The sequence below is a fragment of the Peromyscus leucopus genome, unplaced genomic scaffold (genome assembly GCF_004664715.2).
Source record: "Peromyscus leucopus breed LL Stock unplaced genomic scaffold, UCI_PerLeu_2.1 scaffold_1193, whole genome shotgun sequence".
Taxonomy (NCBI): Eukaryota; Metazoa; Chordata; class Mammalia; order Rodentia; family Cricetidae; genus Peromyscus; species Peromyscus leucopus.
The window spans coordinates 67,215-92,996 of record NW_023504329.1 but is presented as its reverse complement, the minus strand read 5'-3'; the positions used below and the strand labels follow the sequence as shown (position 1 = coordinate 92,996).

Here is a 25,782-nt window from a genome sequence, read left to right as displayed (position 1 = left end):
TTTCTGATGGGAGAAAGAGCTATTATCAAGTTTGTGGTCTAGTTCCTGCCTTTCTTTCCTGGTTGTCTGAAGTCCCTGTGAAAAGCAGGTAAAAAGTCCATTCAATTCACCTGACCTCAGTGTGAAGCCACCTAACAAAAATCTCTTTTTGTGTGCTTAAATATCTCTTTAGTTGCTAATATTCTGGGCATTCTTCTACCTGTGTGACAAGGAATCACTCCACCCCACACAGTTATAGTAGGCTGTACAAGGTAGCCAGCCACATTGTGTCCAGGAAGAGGAAGGAGAAGTGCCTATGGAGGACAGGAAGCTAGCAGGATCTGCTTTTAGAGCCAGGGACAGGTGCTATTGAAATGTAAATCTCTCCCAGTTCTGAAAAGGTCTTTGTCTGAGGTGGAAGGCAGGGTCAGGAACCATTGTGCTGTGTCTTTAAGCACACTGTAACCCTATAGGAGGTGCTGCTTGTCACTCAGGCCTCACTAGCCAATCAGGCCCTCCAGGCAACAGTCAGTCAGAAGAGGTGCAGGGTCCTTCCTGTCACAAGCTTCAGGCTTGGCTTTGAAGAGGAGCTGGGCCAGTGGTTTTGTGTGCTGTGCTGTGTGTGCTGCTGCAGGAAGCTGAGCAGAGAGGTTGGGCAATCTGGAAAACCACAACATGGTGAGTGAAGGGCTGCTGTCCCCAGACTGGGAGGAGTGGTGATTTCAGTCATGGGAGCCAGTTTGGTGGGTCCTTTCCTGACTGGGTGGGAGCCAGTGTCCGGATGTAGAGTTCCACATGTTCTTGCATGGTACTTCATGGTCCAGCGTGGTTCTGCTCGTCCTGCCTGCTCCAGTGTGTTTCTGTGTGGTCCTGCGCTGTCTTTGCAATTCCTGGGCTGGCTGGCGGCCTGTGTCACTTCACTCTCTAGGCTGCTTGTGTGCAGATCATTGGGAGTGGGACTGAGCTTTGAAAGAACCTTGTTGACATCACTGTGTAATGCCGGCACCCTTAGTGCATAAGCATTTTCGCTTTGTAGCACAAATTTGCTGAACTCAGAGAGACCTGGCTATATCTCCCCGAAGTACTGCACTTTGAACTTTTCACATTTAGGCTTGGGATCCATCGGGACTTATTTCTGTGGACCTTGTAAACAGTATCTCCTGTGCAAAATAGCACTCCTCTGCCATACTGTGGTGGAGAAAAGTAGAATTGATGGTAGTAAAATTGATGGTATAAGGGCTTACCAATACTTAAGAGACATTAATTTACAAAGTAGAATTTAGGAAAGGAAGGGCTGCATCACAAACATCCCAAAGATAAGTACATACTAACCATGCCAGTTAGAGATTAGTATGATAAGATGTAAATATTTGTTCTGCAGGATTAACCAGCTACATTCCCATAACAAAGGAGACAACCCTGATTTACAAAAGCAGAAAAGCCCATCCTTCTATTAAAAAACCAGCCTCTAAATGTTGCTCAAGGAACCATCACAGGGTCAGAACTAACATTAAGTAATGGTGTGCCATGAAGTTATACTAATTCTAGAATAGGGGCATCTCGAGTCTTTTTGAAATTTGTTTTTGAGTCAAGAACTTCTATGTTGATTGAGGTGGACTTGAACCCTGTCTGTAGTCCCACAGGACATTGCCCTTGTTATCCTCCTGATTAACTACCCTAAATTCCTGGATGACACATCTGTAGCATCGCAGAGTTCTAAAATTACCTGTTTGAGTCACATAGTGGACTGTGCATTGCAGAACAGGGAAAGGATTTGTGTGTGGAGCATGGCTTCTCCCTTCAGACCAAAAGAGGAGGAACAGTATATTGTGTACACTGCAGGGGGACACATACAAGCTATGTCATGATTGATATAGAGTGTTCAGACAAGGACTGTTTATCTGTCATTTCTTATGGAATTTAGATGAAATGTGAGCCAGACTATGGTTCTGTTGATCCATATGCTGACTGTGGGAGTTGTCCTTGTCCTCTGAGCTTCTCTGTGGATGGATTTCCTTGGGAGGGGAAAACTCTGCAGCCCTGGCATTGGAGAATATGATGCTTGTGGCGTCATTTGCTACCACCAGCTGAAATGGTGTTTTCTAGTGAAATTTCATCCCAGGACACAAAAGGACTTTCTGAGCTGCAGAGGTTTATGAGGTGTGCATGGTGTTAGGTGGGTGGATAGGGCAGAATCAACATCTTGTGCCATAATCCATATGACAGGAAGCTTTCAAAATGGCTAAGACATCTTTGTTTCATGATTTGGGAGCTGATTGGTGGCTCAAAAGAAAACCTGCTACATGCGCTCAAATACTCTGTCTCAAAATGGTTGTTTCACTTTTCTTATTTATGTGTCTATGCCCAGAAATAATTAGGAGCTGCTGAGTCCATGGTATTTCTTCTATTTATTTGATTTCAGTGCAGGCCACTTCATTTTGGATAACCCACAATTTTCCCTCTCAATAGTCCTTAGTTTCCTATAGCACTTTTCCTAAGGAGAGGGTCTCATTAGATCCTTCCCCTGAACCTTGTAAGTTAGTATGTGTACTGGCCATATTTTCTCCTTCACCTGAGATCTTCTTGCAGGGCTCAGGGTCATTCTACCTTGCCAGCCGTGACTCTGGGTTCCCAGCTCCTGTATGATTCCAGCTCTGGAGGTCCAGTTCTTCTTTCCTGGGCCCTGTGGGTACAGTGGATGGACTGCCCTGTTGTCTTCACTGTCGCTGATCTTAAAGCAGCTTTCAAATGTAGCTGCCAAGCTCTCCCCATTCTGACACTTTCTCCCAAATTGAGGTCCTCACAGAATTCCAAGGTCCTCTGAGTCAGGCTAAAAATGTCTGGAAGGGTATTTCCAAGGAGGGAGAATGTCTTTGATCTTGTTGTGTGGGTGTGTCTGTGAGGTTCTTGCCTGGGGGTGCATCTGGAGAGTGCTGTGCTTGTGAGGGGAGGACTGGAGGAATTTCTGTTGAGTTTGCCTCAGGGAGAGGGTGTGTTTAGTAGGTGATTTGCAGGCTTGGCCCAGGGAGGCAGGTAGGTGGGGCTGCAAAAGCTCACAGGCCCTGTGCACCAACCCAGCTGTTGTCTTGCCTATCTCAAATACCTGTGGAGCTGGAGGAGCTATTCCTGGAGTCACCTGGCCTGATCACTTATAGCCCTGGAACTAGTCCCTGGAAACCTCCAGGACCTGGATCTAGCTGGACAAGGTGTCAATCAAGGCTGATGATTTAACCCAGAGACTTGGAGGTTATAGTGCTGCTGTTGTAGTTGTTAGGAGTTAGCAGGATGCTGGGAACAGTGCAGGGAAGAGCTTGCAATGGTCATATACATGAGAACCCGATACAGGGAAAGTGAGACAACAATCCACCTAACCCTTTTCAGGACCTTCCTGCCACCAGTGGCCTTCTGATTCCTTAGTCTTAATGCCACTCTCCAGATCCTTCTTTGAGTCCAAATGCCTTCCTTATATTTCCTGGTGCTCTGCTGCTTTACTGAGCATTCTAGGCACCTCCCCCTTGCTTTCTGAGACTTCAGATAACTGCTAGAGTCTTGAATGTTCCTGAGACAGCATGGATGATCCTCATAGGTAAGCTCCTTGGTAAAACTCATAACTGTTATTTTGAGGCATTTACTATTTTGTATTTAAAAATCTCATTATATTTTTTATTATCAGAACTATGGAGTTTGTTGAAATTATAAATTACTGCTGTTCCTATAGATTTTGGTTAGATGAGTCAGGATTGGACTATTGTTTTGAAACTCCCTCTTGTATAGAAAACTGTCATGTTTTCAATAATGAGCCAATGGTATAGAATGAAAAGTTTCCTGGAATTTGTTTTATATATTCAATGTAAATTATTTTATATTTGTTTTATCTATTCCATATATTCAATATATATTATTCATTAAACTATACAATGTAAGTGTTAGGCTAGCTGGATCTTTATAATGAGATCTTGTTTCAAACAACAGAGCAAAATTATATTCAACTTTATTTATGAGTGTGTGTGTGTGTGTGTGTGTGTGTGTGTGTGTGTGTGTGTTATTGATAAAGGTCTTTCTATCGTATTCGCTATGAAGACCAAATTCAAGGAGATCTGACTGGCTCTGCTATCATACTTGGTATATTCATTTCTGTGAATAATTTGACGTGTACCTGTGGCTGACACCAAAAATGACTTTAAGAGATATTGTCAGCTGGGTGGTGGTGGTGTACGCCTTTAATCCCAGCACTCAGGAGGCAGAGCCAGGTGATCTCTGTGTGTTTAAGGCCAGCCTGGGCTACAGAGTGAGTTCTAGGACAGGCACAAAGCTACACAGGGAAACCCTGTGTTGAAAAACAACAACAACAAAAAGACATATTGTCCTGAACCTGAGTACCTCTGCAGAGGTTAAGCCGGGACACTTCAGTACATTTTGGAAAACAATTTCAGGATGAATCAATACAAATCAGAGTTGGACATGGTGGTGGTTGCATACGCCTTTAATCTTAGAACTCGGGAGGCTGATTCAGGCAGATCTCTGTGAGTTTGAGGCCAGCCTTGTTTACAGAGCGAGATCCAGGACAGGCACCAACACTGCACAGAGAAACCCTGTCTCAAAAAACCACCACCAACAACAAAAATTTTCCAGTTGTGTCTACATTTGGGATTACCAATATGTAATCAGTGAATGAGGTATAGGTGATTTCTTATTGTCCCAAGTAGCCGTTTCTTAATAATCCAAAATTAATTAGGATTAATTTTCTCTCAGGTAGTTTGGATAAGTGTTTGTCTGTCTTATTGATTTCCTAAAAAACTGACTGTGTTTCATTGACTCCTTGTCTTTTTCTTTGTTTCTATTTACTGAATTTTAGCCCTTATTTGATACTTTCTTCCTGTCTATTCCTCTTGGGTATACCTATTGTTTTTGTTCTACTGCTTTTATGTGTGCTGTTAAGTTGCAAATATGAAGTCTTTTCCTTTTTTTATGTAGACACTCAGTTGTATATACAGTTTCCTCATATCACCACTTTCATTGTGTCCTCCATGTTTGGATATCTTGTGTAATCATTTTCATTGAATTCTAGAAACTCTTTAATTTCCTTCTTTATTTCTGTCTTGACCCATTTTCTTTAGTAGAGCTGCTGTTCAGTTTTGATGAGGTTTTTTTTTTTTTTATATCCAGCTGTAATCCATTGTGGTCTGATAGGATGCAAGGAGTTATTTTAATTTTCTTATATCTGTTGAGACTTGAATTATGTCCCAGTGTGACATCAACTTTGGAAAAAATTCCATATGGTGCTGAGAAGGTGTATTCTTTTTCTTTGGGTGGAATGTTCTGTAGTATGTTGGTTCATGTGATTTATAAAATCCATTAGCTCCAATATTTCTCCATTTGGTTTCTGTCTGGATGACCTGTCCATTGTTGAGGGTGGGGTATTGAAATCTACCCCTACCAAACACTGTGTGAGAGTCAGTGTGTCATTTAACCTGTAGAGGTATTTCTTTTACAAAAGTGGGTGACCTTGTGTTTGGGGCATAGATATTAATAATTGAAATGTCATATTGGAGTTTTCCTTTGATGACTAAGGAGTATTCTTCCCCATTGCTTTTGATTAATTTTTGTTTGAAGCCTATTTTGGTTAAATAATAAAATATCTACACAAGACTGCTTTTTCAGTTTCAGTTTCTTTAAATATGCTTTTCCCAGCAGTCACCTTTTGGTAATCTCTATCCTTGATGTTGAAGTGTGTTTCTTGTATGCAGTGGAAGGATGGATATTTTTTCTGAATCCATACTGTTAATTTGTGTCTTCATTGGGGAATTGAGGCCATTGATATTGAGAGATATCAGGAATAATGATTATTAATGCCTTTATTTTGTTGTTGTTATTGTTGTTATTGGTGGTGATGATAGTATGTGTATGACAGTATGTTAGTTTGTCTGTTTGTGTGTGTGTGTGTGTGTGTGTGTGTGTGTGTGTGTTGAAGGAAAGAAACAACTTTGGAGTGATTTGCCTTTTATGGAAAGGCTAGCCAGGACTAGAAAGCCTTGGTGCCTTTATAGTAAGGAAGAAAGACAGCAGATCATAGAAAATATGAAACCGGCTCTGAAATACTGGCATAGAAGAATATATGATAAATGGAAAGATAGATGGGTGTATAATAGTCAGGAGGAAATAAATGATATTATACAAAAATATATAGAAGGGGATTTTAACCCTGGCTGGTAAAAATCTGGTTCCCACAGATGTGGTCTTTGGCGCGAGACAGATTTCACAAAATTCTGAGATCATGCCCTTAAGCAACAACCACAATGAACTCCAAGCTGCGGAAGTGATACACAGAAATAGATACTGATGTACTTTGTTATTGTTTCTTGCACTACACAGAAATAGATACTGATGTACTTTGTTATTGTTTCTTGCTGATTCTGAAGTAATTGTAAAAGTTAACAGTCTGATGTAACCCCCTGCCAAGTTCCTTGATTGTTTTGTGTTTTCTTTTGGTTTTGCTGATGTTATATTATTCATTTACTGTGTTTTCATGTTTGTAGTTAGCTTCCTTGGATTGGATTTTTTCTTCTAGTACCTTATGGAGGACTGGATTTGTACATAGATGTTGTATAAATTGTATCTTATTTTCTCCATTTATAGTGATGAAAATTTTCTGAATGTAATAATCTGGGATGGCATCTGTGGTTTCTTAGAGCCTGCATCACGTGTGCCCAAGCCCTTATGGCTTTTAGAATCTCCATTGAAAAGTGAGGTATAATTCTCATAGGTCTGCCTTCAAATGTTACTTGGTCTTTCCCCTTTGCAGCTTTTACTGTTCTTTCCTTGTTTTGTACGCTTACTCATTTGGTTATTGTGTGACAAGGGGACTTCCTTTGTTCTGTATGTTTAATGATTTGATTATTATGTGACAAGGGGACTTTCTTTTCTGACCCAATTTCTTGGGTGTTTTGCATGCTTCTTTGTAGCTTTATCAGCACCTCCATTAACTAAGAAAAATTTGTTATATGGTTTTATTGAAAATATTTTCTGGATATTTGAGCTGGGTGTTTTTTCTTTTCTTTTTTTTCTATTCCTGTCATTCACAGGTTTGGTCTCTGCATAATGTCCAAGAATTCCTGGTTGTTTTACATCGAATAATTTATTTTTATTTTTTAATTTTATTTTATAATTTAATTTTACATATCAGCCATGGATTCCCTTGTTCTCCCCCCTCCCTCCGTGCCCCCCCCTCCCCCTCCATTCCCATCTCCTCCATGGCAAAGACTCCCCTGAGGATTGAGTTCAGTTTGGTAGATTCAGTCCAGGCAGGTCCAGTCCCCTCCTCCCAGGCTGAGCCAAGTGTCCCTGTATAAGCCCGAGGTTACAAACAAGCAGCACATGCACTGAGGATAGGTCCCAGGTCCCACTGCCTGGATGCCTCCTAAACAGATCAAGTTAATCAACTGTCTCATTTATCCAGAGGGCCTGATCCAGTTGGGGGCCCCTCAGCCATTGTTTCATAGTTCATGTGTTTCCATTCATTTGGCTATTTGTCCTGTGCTTTTTCCAATCTCGGTCTCAACAATTCTCGCTCATACAAACCCTTCTCTTCTCGCCAATTGGACTCCAGGAGCTCCACCTGGGGCCTGGCCGTGGATCTCTGCATCCGGTTCCCTCAGTCATTGGATGAGATTTCTAGCACAATTAGGGTGTTTGGCCATCCTATCACCAGGGTAGGTCATTTCGGGATGTCTCTCGACCATTGCCAGTAGTCTATTGTGGAGGTATCCTTGTGGATTTCTGTGGACCTCTCTAGCACCCTGCTTCTTCCTATTCTCATGTGGTCTCCATTTACCATGGTCTCTTATTTCTTGTTCTCCCCCTCTGTTCTTGATCCAGCTGGGATCTCCTGCTCCCCAAGCTCTCTTTCCCTCGACCCTTGCCCTTCATTACCTCCACTCATGTCCAGGTTGCCCATGTAGATCTCATCCATTTCTCTGTCATTGGGCAATCCATGTGTCTTTCCCGGGGTCCTGCTCTCTATGTAGTCTCCCCGGAGTTGTGTCCTCCTATGAGTGAGTACATATCATGTTTGTCTTTCTGAGTTTGGGCTACCTCACTCAGGATGATTTTTTTCTAGATCCACCCATTTTCCTGCAAACCTCATGATGTCATAGTTTTTCTTTGCTTAGTAGTATTCCATTGTGTATATGTACCACATTTTATTTATCTATTCTTCAGTTGAAGGGCATCTAGGTTGTTTCCATGTTCTGGCTATTACAAACAAGGCTGATATGAACATAGTTGAGCAAGTGCCCTTGTGGTATGATTGATCATTCCTTGGGAATATGCTCAAGAATGGTATAGCTGGATATTGGGGGAGATTGAGTCCCAATTTTCTAAGAAAGTGTCATATTGATTTCCAAAGTGGTTTTACAAGCTTGCATTCCGACCAGCAATGGAGGAGAGTTCCCTTAGCTCCACATCCTCTCCAGCATAAGCTGTCTTCAGTGGTTTTTTTTGTTTGTTTGTTTGTTTGTTTGTTCGTTTTTTTGAGACAGGGTTTCTCTGTGGAGCTTTGTGCTTTTCCTGGATCTCTCTCTGTAGACCAGGCTGGCCTCAAACTCACAAAGATCTGCCAGCCTCTGCCTCCCAAGGGCTGGGATTAAAGGCGTGCGCCACCACCGGCTGTCTTCAGTGTTTTTTATCTTAGCCATTCTGACAGGTGTAAGGTGGTATCTGAGAGTTGTTTTGATTTGCATTTCCCTGATGATGATTAGGGATGTTGAGCAATTCCTTAAATTTCTTTCAGCCATATGAGTTTCTTCTGTTGAGAATTCTCTGTTTAGCTCTATAGCCCATTTCTTAATTCTACTGTTGGGCATTTTGATGTCTAATTTCTTGAGTTCTTTATATATTCTGGATATCAGTCCTCTGTCAGATGTGGGGTTGGTGAAGACCTTTTCCCATTCTGTAGGCTGTCACTTTGCCTTGTTGACCATGTCCTTTGGTCTACAAAAGCTTCTGAGTTTCAAGAGGTCCCATTGATTGATTGTTTCTCTCAGTGTCTGTGCTACTGGTGTTATATTAGGAAGTGATGTCCTATGTCAATGCGTTCAAGACTACTTCCTACTTTCTCTACTATCAGGTTCAGAGTAGCTGGATTTGTGTTGAAGTCTTTGATCCACTTGGACTTAAGTTTTGTGCATGGTGACAGATATCGATCTATTTGCAGCCTTCTACACGTTGATATCCAGTTAAGCCAGCACCATTTGTTGAAGATGCTTTCTTTGTTCCATTGTACAGTTTTGGCTTCTTTGTCATAAATTATACATTTGTAAGTGTGCGGGTTAATATCAGGGTTTCTAATTCGATTGGTCCACACATCATTTTTTGTTTGTTTGTTTGCCAGTATCATGATGTTTTTATTACTGTAGCTCTATAGTAGAGCTTGAGGTCAGGGATCTCTATGCCCCTAAAGATTGTTTTATCATACAGGATTCTTTTGGCTATCCTGGGTTTTTTTTTGTTTTTCCATATGAAGTTTGAGTATTATTCCTTCCACATTTGTGAAGAATTGTGTTGGTATTTTGATGGGGATTGCATTGAATCTGCAGATTGCTTTTGGTAAGATTGCCATTTTTACTATGTTAATCCTGCCTATCCATGAGCATGGGAGATCTTTCCATTTTCTGACTTCTTCAATTTCTATTTTCAGGGACTTAAAGTTCTTGTCATATAGGTCCTTCTCTTACTTGGTTAGTGTTACCCAAGGTATTTTATATCATTTGTGGCTGTTGTAAAGGGTGATGTATCTCTGATTTCCTTCTCAGCCTGTTTGTCAATTGTATATAGTAGGGCTACTGATTTTTTTGAGTTAATCTTGTATCCTGCTACATTGATGAAGGTGTTTATAAGCTGTATGAGTTCCTTGGTCGAATTTTTGGGGTCACTCATGTATACTATCATGTCATCTGCAAATAGGGAAAGCTTGACTTCTTCCTTTCCAATTTGTATCCCGTTGATCTCCTATGTTGTCTTATTGCTCTGGCTAGAACTTCAAGTACTATATTGAATAAGTATGGGGAATATGGACAGTCTTGCCTCGTTCCTGATTTTAGTGGAATCGCTTTGAGTTTTTCTCCATTTAATTTGATGTCGGCTGTTGGCTTGCTGTAAATTGACTTTATTATGTTTAGGTATGTTCCCTGTATTCCTGATCGCTCCAAGACCTTTATCATGAAAAGGTGTTGGATTTTGTCAAATGCCTTTTCTGCATCTAGTGAGATGATCATGTGGTTTTTCCTTTGAGTTTTTTTTTTTTTATTTATTTATTTTGTTTTTTGAGACAGGGTTTCTCTGTGTAGCTTTGCGCCTTTCCTGGGACTCACTTGGTAGCCCAGGCTGGCCTCGAACTCACAGAGATCCGCCTGGCTCTGCCTCCCGAGTGCTGGGATTAAAGGCGTGTGCCACCACCGCCCGGCGAGTTTGTTTATATGATGTATTACATTGATGGACTTTTGAATGTTGAACCACCCTTGCATTTCTACTTGATCATGGTGGATAATTGTTTTGATGTGTTCTTGGAGTCTGTTTGCCAGTATTTTATTGAGTATTTTTGCATCAATGTTCATTTGGGAGATCGGTCTGTAGTTCTCTTTCTTTGTTGTATCCTTGTTTGGTTTAGGAATCAGGGTTATTGTAGCCTCATAGAAGGAGTTGGGAAATGATCCTTCTGTTTCTATTGTGTGGAACAACTTAAAGACTATTGGTATTAACTCTTCTTTGAAGATCTCGTAGAATTCTGTGCTGAGATCATCTGGTCCTGGCCTTTTTTTGGTTGGGAGACTTTTAATGACTGTTTCTATTTCCTTAGGGGTTATTGGACTATTTAAATAGTTTATCTGGTCTTGATTTAACTTAGGTATGTGGTACCTATTCAGAAAATTGTCCATTTCCTTTAGATTTTCCAGTTTTGTGAAGTAGAGGTTTTTGAAGTATGACCTGATGATTCTCTGGATTGCCTCATTGTCTGTTGTTATGTCCCCCTTTTCACTTCTGATTTTGTTAATTTGGATGCTCTCTCTCTGTCTTTTGGTTAGTGTGGATAAGGGCTTGACTATTTTGTTGATTTTCTCAAAGAACCAACTGTTTGTTTCATTGATTCTTTGTATTGTTCTCTTTGTTTCTATTTAATTGATTTCAGCTCTCAATTAGATGATTTCCTGGCGTCTATTCTTCTTGGGAGACTTTGCTTCTTCTTGTTCTAGAGCTTTCAGGTGTGCTGTTAAGTCACTAGTGTGAGATTTCTCCAACTTTTTTTATGTGGGCATTTAGTGCTATGAATTTCCCTCTTAGCACTGCTTTTATAGTGTCCCATAAGTTTGGGTATGTGGTATATTCATTTTCATGGATCTCTAGGAAGTCTTTCATTTCTTTCTTTATTTCTTCCTTAACCCATTGGTGATTCAGTTGAGCATTATTCACTTTCCATGAGATTGTAGGTTTTCTGTAGTTTTTGTTTTTGTTGAAATCTAACTTTAAACCATGGTGGTCTGATAGAACACAGGAGGTTTTTCCCAGTTGTTTTGTATCTTTTGAGATCTGCTTTGTGGCCAAGTATGTGGTCAGATTTTAGAGAAGGTTCCCTGGGGTGCTGAGAAGAAGGTATATTCTTTTTTGTTAGGATGGAATGTTTTGTAGATATCAATTAATCCATTTGAGTCATAACATCAGTTAAGTTCTTTATTTCTCTGTTAAGTTTCATTTTGGGAGATCTGTCCAGTTTTGAAAGTGGGGTGTTGAAGTCTCCCACTGTTAATGTGTGGGGTTTTATGTGTGGTTTAAGCTTTAGTAATGTTTCTTTTACATATGTGGTGCCCTTGTGTTTGGGGCATAAATGTTCAGAATTGAAACTTCATCTTGGTGGATCTTTCCTGTGATGAGTATGTAATGCCCTTCTTGATCGCTTTTGATGGATTTTTTTGAAGTCTATTTTGCTGGATATTAGGATGGCTACACCCACTTGCTTCTTAAGACCATTTGATTGGAAAGTCTTTTCCCAGCCTTTTATTCTTATGTAGTGTCTATCTTTGAATTTGAGGTGTGTTTCTTGTATGCAGCAGAAATATGGGTCCATATTCTGTAAGCCTGTGTCTTTTTAGAGGTGAATTATGTCCATTGATATTAAGGAATATTAATGACCAGTGCTTGTTCATTTCTGTTATTTTTGGTGGTAGTGTGTGTGTACTTCTCTTCTTTGGGGCATTATCTATTGCCTGTGTTTTCGAGGGTATATCTGACTTCCTTAGGTTGGAATTGTCCTTTTAGTACTTTCTGTGGGGCTGGGTTTGTGGATAAATATTGTTTAAATCTGGCTTTGTCTTGGAATGTCTTGTTCATTCTGTCTAAGATGATTGAAAGTTTTGCTGGGTATATTAGTCTAGGCTGGCATCCATGGTCTCTTAGTGTCTGCATTATATCTGTCCAGGTCCTTCTGGCTTTCAAAGTCTCCATTGAGAAATCGGGTGTTATTCTGATGGGTTTGCCTTTATAAGTCACTTGTTCTTTCGCCTTTGCTGTTCTTAATATTCTTTCTTTATTCTGTACATTTAATTGTTTAATTATTATGTGGCGAGGGGACTTTTTTTGGGTCTAATGTGTTGGTGTTCTATAGGCTTCTTGTATCTTCATAGCCATTTCCTTCTTTAAGTTGGGAAAGTTTTCTTCTATGATCTTGTTGAATATATTTTCTGTGCCTTTGAGTTGGTATTCTTCTCCTTCCTCTACCCCTATTATTCGTAGGCTTGGTCTTTTCATGGTGTCCCAAATTTCTTGGACATTTTGGGTCATGACTTTGTTGGCTTTAGTGTTTTCTTTGACTGATGAATCTATTTCTTCTACTGTATCTTCAACGTCAGAGATCCTCTCTTCCTTTCGGTTGGTAATACTTGCATCTGAAGTTCCTGTTCGTTTACTCAGATTTTCTATTTCCGGCATTCCCTCTGTTTGTATCTTCCTCATTTTTCTATTTCCCTTTTCAGGTCTTGGACTGTTTCCTTCTTCCGTTTCATTGCTTTTTCATGATTTTCTCTCAGGGATTTATTGTTTTATTCTGATTTATTTGTCCTTTCCTCTGGTTTTTTTTTTATAGTGTTCTTCCCATTTTTTGTTTGTCTTTTCCTCAATTTCATTTGTGATTTCTTCGATATAAGCCTCTACTGTCTTCATGATGTTATTCATAAGGTTGCTTTCTTGTGCTTCTTCCATTTTGTGATGTTCAGGTCTAGCTGTTGGAGGTTGGCTAGGTTCTGGTGATGCTGTACTGCTCTTCATTTTGTTGTATGTACTTTTGCCTTGACATCTGCCCATCTCCTTGTGGATTGGTTCTTGTTCTTATCAGTGCTCTTGGTCCAGACAGAGCTGACAGATTCAGGAAGCCTCTCTCTCTTGTCCAGGTCAGAGCTCCAGGGTGGGATGGGAGCTCTTGTCCAGATGGGAGGTCCGGGGCAGGATAGGAGCTGGAGGTTGGTCTCTAAGTCTCAGGAAGTGGCTGGGGTCTCAGGAGGGTGGGTGTGGGGACAGGGTGTGGAGATTGCAGGGTCTGCCAGGGTTCTTGGAGAAGGGGGACCTTCCCAGTGGGGGTGGAGGAGATGCTGCCTGATGACAAGAACCTGGGGCCAAGTTGGGTAGGTCTTCCCCGGAATGACTGGTGCCCAGGGATGGATCTAGGGGCAGACCTCTCTGGGTCTGAGCCCAGGCACTCACCTCTTGTCCAGATGGGAGGTCCAGGGCAGGATGGGAGCTGGGGGCTGGTCTTTAAGTCTCAATAAGTGGCTGGGGTCTTGGATGAATGGACGTAGGGGCAGGGCGTGGAGATGCAAGTTCTGCCGGTGTTCTTGGAGAAGGGGAACCTTCCCAGTGGGAGTGAGGGGTATCCTGCCCAATGACCAGAACCTGGGACCAAGTTGGGCAGTTCTTCTCCGGAGTGGCTGGTGCTCAGGGATGGGATCTAGGGGCAGCTTATTTTTTATTTTTATTTCTCCTTATAGAGTGTTCTACAAAAATGGAATGATTTGAATTCTTAACCAGGAAGTGAATTTCTTTTTTAACATTTTAATTAAAATTTCATTACAAAGCACTTTAAAAAAAATTGTCACCAAAACTGACCAGACCTAAAATGTCTGTTTTTTTTTTCATTTTTCTATTAAGAAATTTTCTACTCACTCCACATACTATCCACAGATCTCCCCTCCTCCCTCCTCCCATCCCCCATCCCTCTTTCCCAAGCCACGCCACATCCCACATCCCCCAAATTAAGGTCTCCCATGGGGAGTCAGCAGAGCCCAGCACACTGAGCCTAGGCAGGTCCAAGCACCTTATCACTGCACCAAGGCTGTGCAAGGTGTCACACCACAGTCACCGGATTCCAGAAGCCTGCCCATGCACAGGGACAGATCCCGATGCCCCTGCCTGGGTGCCCCCCAAACAATTCGAGCCAAACAACCATCTCCCATATCCAGAGGGCCTAGTCCAGTCCCATGGGGGCTCCACAGCCATCAATACACAGTTCGTGGGCTTCAACTAGTGTGGACAGTCATCTATGCATGTTCTCCCATTATTTTCTCAATGTGCCTCACTTGCAGTATCTCTCCTCTCTGTCATCAATTGGATTCCTGGAGCTCACCCTGGTGCCTGGCCATGGATCTCTGTATCTGCCTCCATCAGTCACTAGACCAAGGGTCTATGATGACAGCTAGGTTATTTGCTAGGTTGGTCACCAGAGTAGACTGGTCCAGGTACCCTCTGGACCACTGCCAGCAGACCAAGGCAGGGTCAACCCTGTGGATTCCTGAGAGCCTCCCAAGCACCCTGCCTCTTCCTATTTCCATGATGTCCTCATCTATCATGGTATCTTCCTCCCTGCCCTCTCACTCTGTCCCTGTTCCATCTTGACCCTCCCATTTCCCTATGTTCTCATCCCCCACTCCTCACCCTCTGCCACCCCTCCACACCCAGTCCACTCATGTAGATCTCATCCACTTCTCCTTCACAGGGTCATCCATGTGTCCCTCCTAGGGTCTTTCCCTGTTAGCTAGTGTCTCTGGAGTTGTGGGTGGCAGTCTGGCCATCCCTTCCTTCACATTTATTATCCACTTATGTGTGAGTACATACTATGTTTGTCTTTCTGAGTATGGGTTACCTCACTCAAGATGATATTTTCTAGTTCCATCCATTTGCCTGCAAATTTCATGATATCATTGTTTTTTACTGCTGAGTAGAACTCCATTGCGTATATATGCCATATTTTCTTTATCCATTCTTCAGTTGAGGGGCATCTAGGTTGTTTCCAGGTTCTTGCTATTACAAATAATACTGATATGAACATAGTTGAGCATGTGTCCATGCGGTAAGATTGAGCATTCCTTGGGTATATGCCCAAGAGTGGTATAACTGGGTCTTGAGGAAGACTTATTCCCAATTTTCTGAGAAACTACCATACTGATTTCCAGAGTGGCTGTACAAGTTTGCATTCCTACCAACAGTGGGGGAATGTTCCACTTGCTCCACATCCTCTCCAACATAAGCTGTCTTCAGTGTTTTTGATCTTAGCCATTTTGACAGTGTAAGATGGTATCTCAGAGTTGTTTTGATTTGCATTTCCCTGATGACTAAGTATGTTGAGCAATTCCTTAAATGCCTTTTAGCCATTTGAGATTCTTTTGTTGAGAATTCTGTTAAGCTCTGTAGGTTATTTTTTTAATTGGATTGTTCTGTATTTTGAAGTCTAGCTTTTTGAGTTCTTTATATATTTTGGAGATCAGCCCTTTATCAGATGTGGGGTTGGTGAAGATCTTTTTCCATTCTGTAGGCTGTTGTTTGGTCTTATTGACCATGTCCTTTGCTCTACAAAAGCTTCTCAGTTTCAGGAGGTCTCATTTAGTAATTGTTGCTCTCAGTGTCTGTGCTACTGGTATTATATTTAGGAAGTGGTCTCCTCTGCCAGTTTGTTCCAGACTACTTCCTACTTTCTCTTCTATCAAGTTCAGTGTAACTGGATTTGAGTTAAGGTCTTTGATCCATTTGGACTTGAGTTTTGTGCATGGTGACAGATATGGATCTATTTGCAATCTTCTGCATGTTGACATCCAGTTATGCCAGCACCATTTGTTGAAGATAATTTCTTTTTTCCATGGTATGGTTTTGGCTTCTTTGTTGAAAATCATATGTTCATAGCTGTGTGGATTAGGGTCAGGGTCTTCAGTTCTATTCCATTGGTCCACATGTCAGTTTTTATGCCAGTACCAAGCTGTTTTTTTTAATAATGTAGCTCTATAGTAGAGCTTGACATCAGGGATCATGATGCCTCCAGCGGTTGCTTTATTATACAGGATTCTTTTAGCTATTCTAGTTTTTTTGTTTTTACATATAAAGTTAAGTATTGTTCTTTCCAAGTGTGTGAAGAATGGTGTTGGGATTTTGATGGGGATTGCATTGAATCTTTATATTGCTTTTGGTAAGATTGCCATTTTTACTATGTTGATTCTACCTATCCATAAGCATTTGAGATCTTTCCTTTCTAATATCTTCTCACAAAAAGTATTCTCTGACATTCATTTGTTGTTCTGAGAAAGTGTTATGAACAGATGTTTAGTCCTGATAATGAACTAACTCATTCCACCTGCAATAAAACAAAAACAAAAACAAAGGCAGCAGTATATCATTTTCATATGCAAATAAGATTTATTATTCAATTTCTCCTATATTCCAATGAAAACCTATTTACAACATAAAAAGACAATATTTTACTGATTTAGTGTATCAACTAATCTTATTTGAGCATCAATGGGACTGCTCTGTTAGAAATGTCTATATTGTGCAAAGCTGTGACCTAATCTTGAACACCATATGAAGATGGACAAAAGTAGACTCCATAAAATTGTCTTCTATTCTCCACATTTCCTTTGTGGCTCACATTACACAAACCAACACACACACACACACACACACACACACACACACACACACAAGCATGCACATAACCAGAAAAAAATTAATGTAGTGCTCGCTTCCGCAGCATGTTTACTAAAATTGGAATGATACAGAGTAGATTAGCATGGCCCCTGTGCAAGGAAAACAAGCATATCTGTGAAGCATTCCATATTTTTACAGACATTATGCAGATATTAAGAGACCATGGATGCCAACCCAGGCTGCTATACCCAGCAAAACTCCCTATCAACAAAGACAGAGTAAACAAAATATTGCGTGATAAAACCAAATTTAAACAATATCTCTCCACAAATCCAGCCCTATAGAAAGCACTTGAAGAAAAAATTCAACCTATGGAAGTTAGATACACCCATGAAAACACAGTCAATTGATAGTCCCATACCAACAAATAACAAAGAAGGAAAACCTACAACACTACCACCAAAATATAACAGGAATTAACAATGACTGGTCATTAATATTCAACAATATCAATGGTCTCAAATCTCCTATAGAAAGACACAGGCAAACAGAATGGATACAAAAACAAGATCCATCCATTTGTTGCATACAAGAAACACACATCATCTTCAAAGTCAGACACTACCTCAGAATAAAAGACTGGGAAAAGACTTTCCAATCAAATGGATATAAGAAGCAAGCTGGTATAGCTATTCTAATATCTAATAAAATAGACTTCAAACTAAAATCAATTGAAAGAGATCAGGAAGGACACTACATATTTATCACAGAAAAAAATCTGACAAGATGAAGTCTCAATTCTGAATATTTATGCCCCAAATACAAGGGCATTGACATTCATAAAAGAAATATTACTAGAGCTTAAATCGTACATCAAGCCCCATACACTAGTAGTTGGAGACTTCAACACTCCACTTTAACCAATGGACAGGTCTGCCAGAAAGAAACTTAACAGACAAATAAGGGAACTAACAAACATTATGACTCAAATAGACTTAATAGATATTTACAGAATATTCCACCCTAACAAAAAAGAATATACCTTCTTTTCAGCACCCCATGGAACCTTCTCCAAAATTGACCACATGCTTGGTCACAAAAGCAAATCTCAACAGATACAAAAAAAAAAAATTGAAATAACCTCCGGTGTTCTATCAGAACACCATGGTTTAAAGTTAGATTTCAACAACAACAAAAATTACAGAAAGCCTACAATCTCATGGAAACTGAATAATGTCCAACTGAATCACCAATGGGTCAAGGAAGAAATAAAGAAAGACATTAAAGATTTCCTAGAATTCAATGAAAACGAATGTACAACATACCCAAACTTATGGGACACTATGAAAGCAGTGCTAAGAGGAGAAAATTCATAGCTCTAAATGCCCACAAAAAGAAGTAGGAAAAATCTCACAGTAGTGACTTAACAGCACTCCTGAAATCTCTAGAACAAGAAGAAACAAACTCACTCAGGAGAAACAGATGCCAGGAAATAATGAAATTGAGAGCTGAAATCAATAAAAGAGAAACAAAGAGAACAATACAAAGAATCAATGAAACAAAGAGTTGGTTCTTTGAGAAAATCAACAAGATAGATAATCCTTATCCAAATTAACCAAAAAGCAGAGAGAGAGCATCCAAATTAACAAAATCAGAAGTGAAAAGGGGGACATAACAACAGACAATTAGGAAATCCAGAGAATCATCAGGTCTCACTTCAAAAACCTGTACTCCACAATATTAGAAAATCTCAAAGAAATGGACGATCTTCTGGATAGGTACCCCATACTAAAGTTAAATCAAGACCAGACAAACTATTTAAATAGACCAATAACCCCTAAAGAAATAGAAACAGTCATTAAAAGTCTCTCAACCAAAAAAAGCCCAGGACCAGATGGTTTCAGCGAAGAATTCTACCAGATTTTCAAAGAATAGCTAATACCAATACACTTCAAATTGTTCCACACTATAAAAACAGAAGGAACATTACCAAATTCCTTTTATGAGGCTACAGTTATCCTGATACCCAAACCACACAAAGATGCAACAAAAAAAAGAGAATTACAGATCAATCTCCCTCATGAACATTGATGCAAAAATACTCAATAAAATAGTGGCTAACCAAATCCAGGAACACATTAAAAAAGTTATCCACCATGACCAAGTAGGCTTCATCCTAGGGATGCAAGGATGCTTCAACATACAAAAATCTGTCAATGTAATATACCATAAAAACAAACTGAAAGAAAAAAACCACATGATCATCTCAATGGATGCTGAAAAAGCCTTTGACAAAATCCAACACCCCTTCATGATAAAGGTTCTAGAGAGATCAGCAATACAAGGAACATACCTAAACATAATAAAGGCAATTTACAGCAAGGTGACAGCCAACATCAAGGTAAATGGAGAGAAACTCAAAATGATTGCACTAAAATCAGGAACAAGACAAGGCTGTCTACTTGCCCCCTACTTATTCAATATGGTACTTGAAGTTCTAGCTAGAGCAATAAGACAACAAAATTAGATCAAGGGTGTAGCTGGAGTTTTCTCCAGTCCTGCCTGGTCCATAGTCAGGACAAATCTGTCTCACCCAACAGTCCCACAGCCACTGAGACCCAACCGAGTAAACACATAAAGACTTTTATTGTTTAAACTGTTTGGCCTAATGGCTCAGGCTTCTAGTTATCCAGTTCTTAAATCTTAAATTAATCCATTTCTATAAATCTATACCTTGCCATGTGGCTCATGGCTTACCGGCATCTTCACATGCTGCTTGTCATGGCGGCGGCTGGCAGTGTCTCCTCCCTCCTTCCTGTTCTCTCAATTCTCCTATCTGTTAGTCCTGCCTATACTTCCTGCCTGGCCACTGACCAATCAGTGTTTTATTTATTGACCAATCAGAGCATTTGACATACAGACCATCCCACAGCACTTCCCCTTTTCTTTCTTTCTTTTTTTTTTTTAAAAGGAAGGTTTTAACTTTAACACATCTCCAAAGCCAGCTTGGTATATTTGGGAATTTGGGCGTAGCTTCTCTTACTACTTCCTGCTGGAGGGGGGCACTGTATCTTATGGGGACACAAAAAAATTTTAGGATTATAGAGTAGTCCATGAGGGTGTATCGTCTGAGCCAGTTGCCTTGAATCTGAACTGGATGTTGGATTATTTGGGCCATGGTGAAAGGTCTCTCATCCGAGACCTTTCAGAGGGTCTTGGCTGGTCAAACCTGATGCATCTTAATCTGGAACAAATCCATAGCCTCTGGCTTTCTGTGGAAACAAAAGCAGAGCCTCCTTTCCAAAATAACATATCCTTATATCCAAATTTTGAAGTCAAGGTACCTTTAAAATATACATTTTGACATAACTCATCAGCTCTTGTAATCAAATGTTTTTCTTGAGTTACGAATATCAAAGAGAACATAATCCAGATTCTCTGTGTGGTTGCCATCTTTACGTGGCTTAAGTTTTATATTACCTTGAGTCTATTGCTTTAAACTGCAGCATTCTAAGACGGAAAAGGCACTGTGGCTGCTGGCTCCACCCACTTCAGCTTCCCAACATGGCAGTGGTACGTTTTCTGCCAGCTCTGAGGCCATCAACTCTCAGAAATAGTGGGTCTATGCTTCTATCAGAGCAGTGTGTAGCCCAGAAACCTCTTTTTGTTTTGTACTAGGAAAGGTTAAATCCACCACCCAGCTTAATATGCCACTTGCAGAGGCCTTATTCCTGCCATTCTGCAGGTCGAGCGACACACGCCAGGAACCCGCCATAGTAGCTCAAACACACAGGCTGCCACTAACTTGAGAGAAACAACTAGGAACTGTTTCTCACTTTGTTTTAGAATCTTTTTTCTCAGGTTTTAGGTGGAAACTCTTGCTAACACGTTGGGCGCCATGTGTAGCTGGAGTTTTTTCTAGTCGTGCCTGGTCCACAGTCAGGACAAATCTCTCTCACCCGACAGTCCCACAGCCACTTTGACCCAACGAGTAAACACATAAAGATTTATATTGTTTAAAGTGTTTGGCCTAATGGCCCAGGCTTCTAGCTATCCAGTTCTTACATCTTAATCCATTTCTTTAAATCTATACCTTGACACGTGGCTCATGGCTTATCGGCAAATTCACATGCTGCTTGTCATGGCGGTGGCTGGCAGTGTCTCCTCCCACCTTCCTGTTCTCTCAATTCTCCTCTCTGTTAGTCCCGCCTATACTTCCTGCCTGGCCACTGACCAATCAGTGTTTTATTTATTGACCAATCAGAGCATTTGACATACAGACCATCCCACAGCACAAGGGGATACAAATTGGAAAGGAAGAAGTCAAACTTTCATTATTTGCAGACAATATGATAATATACATAAGTGACTCCAAAAATTCTACCAGGGAACTCCTACAGCTGATAAACTCCTTCAGTAAGGTGGCAGGATACAAGATTAACTCAAAAAGATCAGTAGCTCTCCTATACACAAGAAATTTTTATATTTGATATTTACTTTGTCTGATGTATCCATTTCTTCTATTTTATCCCCAGTGCCTGAGATTTTCTCTTCAAACTCTCTATTCTATTGGTGAACCTTGGCTCTGTACTTCCTGTTTGTAGTCCTAAATTTTTCATTTCTGGAATTCCCTCAGTTTCTGTTTTCCTTATTGTTTCAGTTTTCATTTTTCAGGTCTTAAACAATTTTGTTTCCTTTAATGATTACTTTTTTTTTATCTTGGCATAATATACATTGTTTATTGGTTTACTCCAATTGTTTGTGTTTTCCTAGCTTTCTTGGAGGAATTTATTGATTTCTTCCAATTGTTTGTTTGTTTATGCTTTCATGAATTTATTTAAGGTATTCATTCATTTTCATTTTAAGGGCCTCTATCATCTCCATATATTTGGTTTTAAGGTTTTTTCCCTGTATTTCAACTGGTAGATTATTCAGGGCCTGCTGTGGTAGGATAGCTGGGCTATGGTGGTAACATATTTCCCGGGCTGTTATTAATTATGTCCTTATGTTAGGCATCAGGTTTGGGCTGATTATAAGTCAAGGTGCTGGTTTCTGTCTTTATCTTGGTTAAATGGGACTTTTGTTCCTGGGTTTCTGTTTGTTCTCTTGAGTTTCAGAGTATATGTTCGCTGACTGTTTTCTTTTTTCCTGGACTTATTGAATCGTGTGTTCAAGGGAGAATGCTTGCTGGTGTTGGAAACTAGGGGAAGGGGAGATGAGGGGGAGATTATCTTTGGGATCTATAGGAGACATGGAGAGTGGAGAGGGGAAGCTGCCTCTGGTGGTCTACTGCAGTAATAGGGGCAACTGTTAAATCAGGTCTGGGATGAGAGATAATGTGGTAGATCTGTGGACAGCCTTCTGGAAGATATGGCAATTAGTAGATCAAGGGTGCTACCCTAGTTGTGTGCTTTGACATAGATATGAGGTGGGAAGGAAAGATCAGGTGGGGATAGTCTTTGGATTTCACAGGAATTATGAACAGGTGGAGGAGAAGCTGCAGCTGAAGTTCTGTTGTTGCCCTAGGGACAACCCTGAGTATTGGATCTTGGGTAACAGAGATTGGGGAAGGTCTGTGGGTAGCCTAACTGGTCTCATACCCAACATCTTAATACTGACTCATCAAGTTCCTGGGGTTCATGTATTTACTTCTTTCTTTATCTTTGTTTCTGTTGTTATTTAATCTGTAAAAGACTTAGCTTATTGTATAAAAAGTACTCTGTGGGCTGTGCATGACACTCAGCAAAAATTCTACTTGGGGTTGACCTTAGTTCAGAAACCAACACTCAAGTTGAGAGGCTCATAACCACCTGATATTACAGATCCAGGGATCCCACACACTCTTTGGTGTGTCACTTGTACACACATAGAAAACCTCTGTCACACATAAAACATATAAATAAAAATGAGGATATACTTGTTTTCAAAAATGCTTATGACTTATAAAACAATTAGAGGAAAACAGGTTGCTTTAGGTATATGATACAAATCATACAACACTGATTTAAAAATCTCTTATCTAGTACTTGATTTGAAAATTTTTCATTTTCCTACTCTGATGCAGACTTACATCCAATCATCAATCATAGGAAACAAAAAGGTTTTGAAATGATCCTAACAGACATTCTTTTCTTTTTTAAAAGATGATGAGATAATTTCAGTACTTAAAACCTTTTTCTACAATGTAGAACTATCAGACTTCAAGTGAATCCATCCAATTTTGCCAGAACAGTCCTCACTCAACCTATTTTCTATTATTGGCTAAGGAGAGAACTGGGGTGAACAATGTGAGTGGTGGTCAGTGATTTTTTTATTTTGATTTTCATTATACTCTTACAGTTTTTGTTCAAGAGACCATGTTAACTATGTAGGTCTCTCTTTGTGTCTCCTTTATTCAGTTGTACTATCTAGGTTTTGTCAATTTTTTATTAGTTATAATTTGGTTATATTTTTTCTGCAAAATGATGGACCTACACCTATTTTTATTTTCTGAAAAATTACTATATTATGTTATGAGTTCCTTGAGTTTATTGGTTTGGAGACTTTCTGAGGAAAAACAGCATTTGTTTACTCTTTTTGATCTTAGAAGCTTGTTTCTCCTCACTTTTTGGCATACATGTGTTTTCCAGTTGTTACTATCATCAATGTTTGCATTGTTGCTATTTAAGTTATTGACATTGTTGATACATTGGCTTTTGGTTTTTAAACCTTCTCATATATTATTGTGTGTGTCCTAGTTACTTCCAGCTGTCAACATACAAAGTCTATCGTCATCTGTGGGAACTTAGTTGAAGATGTGACCCATCAGAATGGCTGGGTGCTATGTCTTTGAGAGATTTTGTTGATTGCTGATTGATGTATGAAAGCCCTTCCAGTGATGGCACAATATCTATAAGAAAGCTGGCCTGGGCTGGATAAGAGAGGTAGCTGAGCATGACACAATGACCAAGTAACAGAGAAAGCTACTAAACAATAGTTTAGTTAAATGATTTTTGTCTCTATTTGCTAGCTTGAATTTCTATTCTAAGTTCCCACAATGATGGATTGTAACGTGGCAGAATCAGCCAAATAAACCCATTCATTACCTGTGGAGCTTTTGGGTAGATAACTCAATCACAACAAGAAACAAGATAGAACATAATGTGGTACACCAAAAGTGATTTTGTTCCTGCAAAGGACAAGGAAATGATGACTTTTGGCAAAAGGTTAAATATATTCATCCAGATTTACAAACACACTCAGACTCTCCCATGTAAGTACTGGCAATTGGGCCCACTTATATGCAAGATCAACAAGTACTCTTAATCTTCTGAGCTGTCTCTCTTGTACTGTGTTGATTATTTATGATCAACATTTATGTTGCTAATGGTTTCATCTGTCTATTTGTAACTGTTTAGATCCATAGTTCCTTTTGGTAAAATTTATTAAGGTTACCATTTAAACTGAAGGAATTCAGGTATCTAGTAAATGAATGCAGAACTCAAGCAATTATGTATTTCTTTGTAGAAACTTCATTTAAAAAACCTCTGAGTTCTTCCTATCATTTTTGTTTGTTTGATTGGTTTTTGCAGAGGAGAAAGGATCTTAATTTTTACTTCTTGCTCTCCTAGAACTGATTGCATATAGGTTAGCTTTCAACTCAGATGCTGATATACCTGCCTCCTTTATCTTCATGCTGGTATTAAAGGCATGAGTCAATACACTCAGCTTGCTCATCTTTTTTGTATTTAGTAACTATTCATACAGTTTCTCTAACATGTAGTCAGTAATGATGATGGGTTTTCTTGTCACTCTATCTGGTAATATGTATTCTCTTACAAGGTGATATCCCATTCAAAGCATTCAGAAATGATAGAGGTAAATTCCCAATTTCCTTCTAAAGTGGCTAAATGATAATATTATTATATTTCTATCATAGAATAAGTGTTTGAAACACCAGAATTATTATGACTATATTTTTAAAGAAGCCTGCATTTACAATTATGTCAGTATCATATATATGTCTTGTATGCATGGGCATGACACATTTATGTATGCAAATTTTAGGATCCAGTAACCTATAATGATGTGCATGTCAACTTCACTCAGGAAGAGTGGGCTTTGCTGGATCCTTCCCAGAAGAATCTCTACAAAGATGTGATGGTGGAAACTTACAGAAACCTCACTGTTATAGGTAATACTGTACATTTTCCTTCATATTTTAAAATAAGGGGACAACTAGTTCCTGGTTATAGATACTCTTCTGTAATTTGATTGAGTCTGAGGAAGAATGAGGTGAAGATATTAAGCATGGTTTTAAGGATTATTAAAGGGAGTTACTTTAATTTTGCACAATTTCCAATAATATTTCATATATTTCCTGGTAAAATATTCTAGGGTACAAGTGGGAAGATAATATTGAAGAGCACTGTCAAAGTTTTCGAAGACATGGAAGGTAATTTTCATGTGCAACCTGATACAAATGTTCCTCTGGAGATATTTTAATGTATCTGTTACTTTTAAATAATCAGATCAGTATAAATAATTACAGTTTAAAGTACATTGATGATCATTAAATGATTTCAATACCATATACCTCAATGGCAAGTGAATTGTGTTTTCATGTCATTCTTTGAAGAATGAAGACAAGGAATCAATGCCTTAACAGATATCACCATTAGAATCATAGTTCCATCACAGCTATGATGTAGAACTGACTATCCATTTAGTTTCCTACTATTTATATTACAAAAGTTATGCTCATTAAATATGTAATAAGATTATGTCCAAAACCTTCTAATAAGCAAACAGTTCATAGTAAAATATTGTACTTATATATTTGTTCTGACTTTGCTAAATTTAATGAGAAGAGTA

The 25,782-nt window shown here is 39.5% G+C and overlaps 1 protein-coding gene and 1 non-coding gene across 2 annotated transcripts; both read left to right on the top strand.

The window, feature by feature from the left end:
- Positions 1-426: 426 nt before the first annotated feature.
- LOC114686883 (zinc finger protein 431-like) lies at positions 427-25,382 on the top strand. The gene is made up of 3 exons (XM_037201706.1): positions 427-657; positions 24,976-25,102; positions 25,306-25,382. The coding sequence occupies exons 1-3, from the start codon at positions 655-657 to the stop codon at positions 25,365-25,367; spliced, it is 192 nt and encodes a 63-aa protein (XP_037057601.1). The 5' UTR covers positions 427-654; the 3' UTR covers positions 25,368-25,382.
- Positions 17,017-17,123, top strand: LOC114686887. Its single transcript, XR_003733628.1, has one exon. It is a non-coding gene; the product is annotated as a U6 spliceosomal RNA (small nuclear RNA).
- Positions 25,383-25,782: the final 400 nt, after the last annotated feature.